Consider the following 1,473-nt stretch of genomic DNA (forward strand, 5'->3'; position numbering starts at 1 on the left):
TTACTTGTCACTGGTATTAGGACAGTCATTGCTCATAGAATTAATGTAGTGTTTACCTTCATGTGGTCTACTCTTCAGCATAATGTTAACAACAAAAACTCAAACAACAGAAACTCTTAAATGTCAAACATAACAGCTTTAAACACTAGCAGGTCTTTCCTTTCAGTAAAGAACACATATAATAACACTTCATTTCAACATTTATTCTCCTTATCTAGTCCTCTGCAAAGCATGCTGGGAACGAGAACGACAGCATAACTTCAGTGTGTGCTTATAATAAACAGAACAGCCCACTGCGGAGTCTCCCAATTAGCCACTCTGGGCCTAGAGTTTGAAACATTTACTACATTTCACACAACTGGTGTTATTTTCTAGCAGTTAGCATTAAATTAACATAAAATGAAACTATTTAAAATGTTTTTAGTTAGCAAATGTGGCATTATATAAATATTGTCAGCTCTGTGACTATTTGCTTTTTGTAAGTTGTAAGTTTTCTGTAAGTTGCTTACAGAAAACGTCTCCCAGACGAAATCATGATTGGCTCTGGTCTGGGGGAAAACCTATGGTTTCTATACATTCTTCAGAAAACTGTCACACCTGGGTAATGTCAGCTACTGACGTAGCATCAGGTGAACCTATGAAAAGGTTTTACATAGTTACTAACTTACATAGAGCCTTACATAGTTACTAACCTAAGGTCATTTATTGTATGTAAGTTATGGACATTAGATGGTCCAATCAGTTGGTTGGTGGTCAGCCTGGTTAGGGCTGAAAGACCAGCTTGGCGAAGCTCTTTAGAACCTAGATGATGTACCCAAATCATGACCGTAGCCTTTTTTTTTTGCTTCTGACATCTTGACTTAGATGATGGTGAGTAATCTCGAGCTCAACGTTTTGAAGATTGAGCACCTTGTAATCTCTGCCAACCCATCAGATGACCACTGCCTACAATACTAAAGTGCAACTTAACCTCTAGAGATGATCCAGAATGAGCAGAAGCTTGGTTTTCCTTCACAACAATGTATCAGGTTGTAATTTTTGTAGAGGTCATGCATCAGACTGTACTATGCACCTGTCACTGTCCCGTGTTCATCACTGATGTACTGTCCAAATGCCTCCCAGAAGTCATTGTCTTCTGACTGATGCAGAGAGTGTAGCGTCACCTCTTGTTTTAGTTTGTCACAACAATCTGAAACTTCTCATCTACCAGCCCTCGACTGGGCTGGACAGAGAGCAGTGGGCGTGTCCCATTCTGAGTGCTCACAGTCCTATACAGAGATTACATGAGAGGTTAAAAAGTGACTTAACTGCCGTGGTTACTATAAACTGTTGTTGTAATAAAAATAACTGTACATTCTCCAAATATTGTGCTTGCATGTTCTATTGAAACAAAAAAATAATAGCAATATCCAAATATCAGTTCTCCTCCTTCCTCCCTTAGTTAACACCGTTTCAACCTACTTTTGTAAAAAT

The 1,473-nt window shown here is 38.6% G+C and overlaps 1 protein-coding gene and 1 long non-coding RNA gene across 2 annotated transcripts in view; one reads left to right on the forward strand and one right to left on the reverse strand.

Moving 5' to 3' along the window:
* The window catches only part of LOC107597017 (uncharacterized), a 25,894-nt gene extending 24,828 nt beyond the window's left edge, over positions 1-1,066 (forward strand). Inside the window, exon 3 of the long non-coding RNA XR_001610423.1 lies at positions 865-1,066. This is a non-coding gene — a long non-coding RNA (uncharacterized lncRNA). The remainder of the gene's footprint in view (positions 1-864) is intronic.
* The window catches only part of acot18 (acyl-CoA thioesterase 18), a 446,653-nt gene that overhangs the window by 443,729 nt on the left and 1,451 nt on the right, over positions 1-1,473 (reverse strand). The window contains 2 exon segments of the mRNA XM_071582417.1: positions 1,073-1,174; positions 1,177-1,268. Of these exon segments, the coding sequence (XP_071438518.1) occupies positions 1,073-1,174; positions 1,177-1,268 (194 nt within the window).

This window comes from Sinocyclocheilus grahami, unplaced genomic scaffold, assembly GCF_001515645.1.
Source record: "Sinocyclocheilus grahami isolate Dianchi unplaced genomic scaffold, SAMN03320097.WGS_v1.1 scaffold226.1, whole genome shotgun sequence".
Lineage (NCBI taxonomy): Eukaryota > Metazoa > Chordata > Actinopteri > Cypriniformes > Cyprinidae > Sinocyclocheilus > Sinocyclocheilus grahami.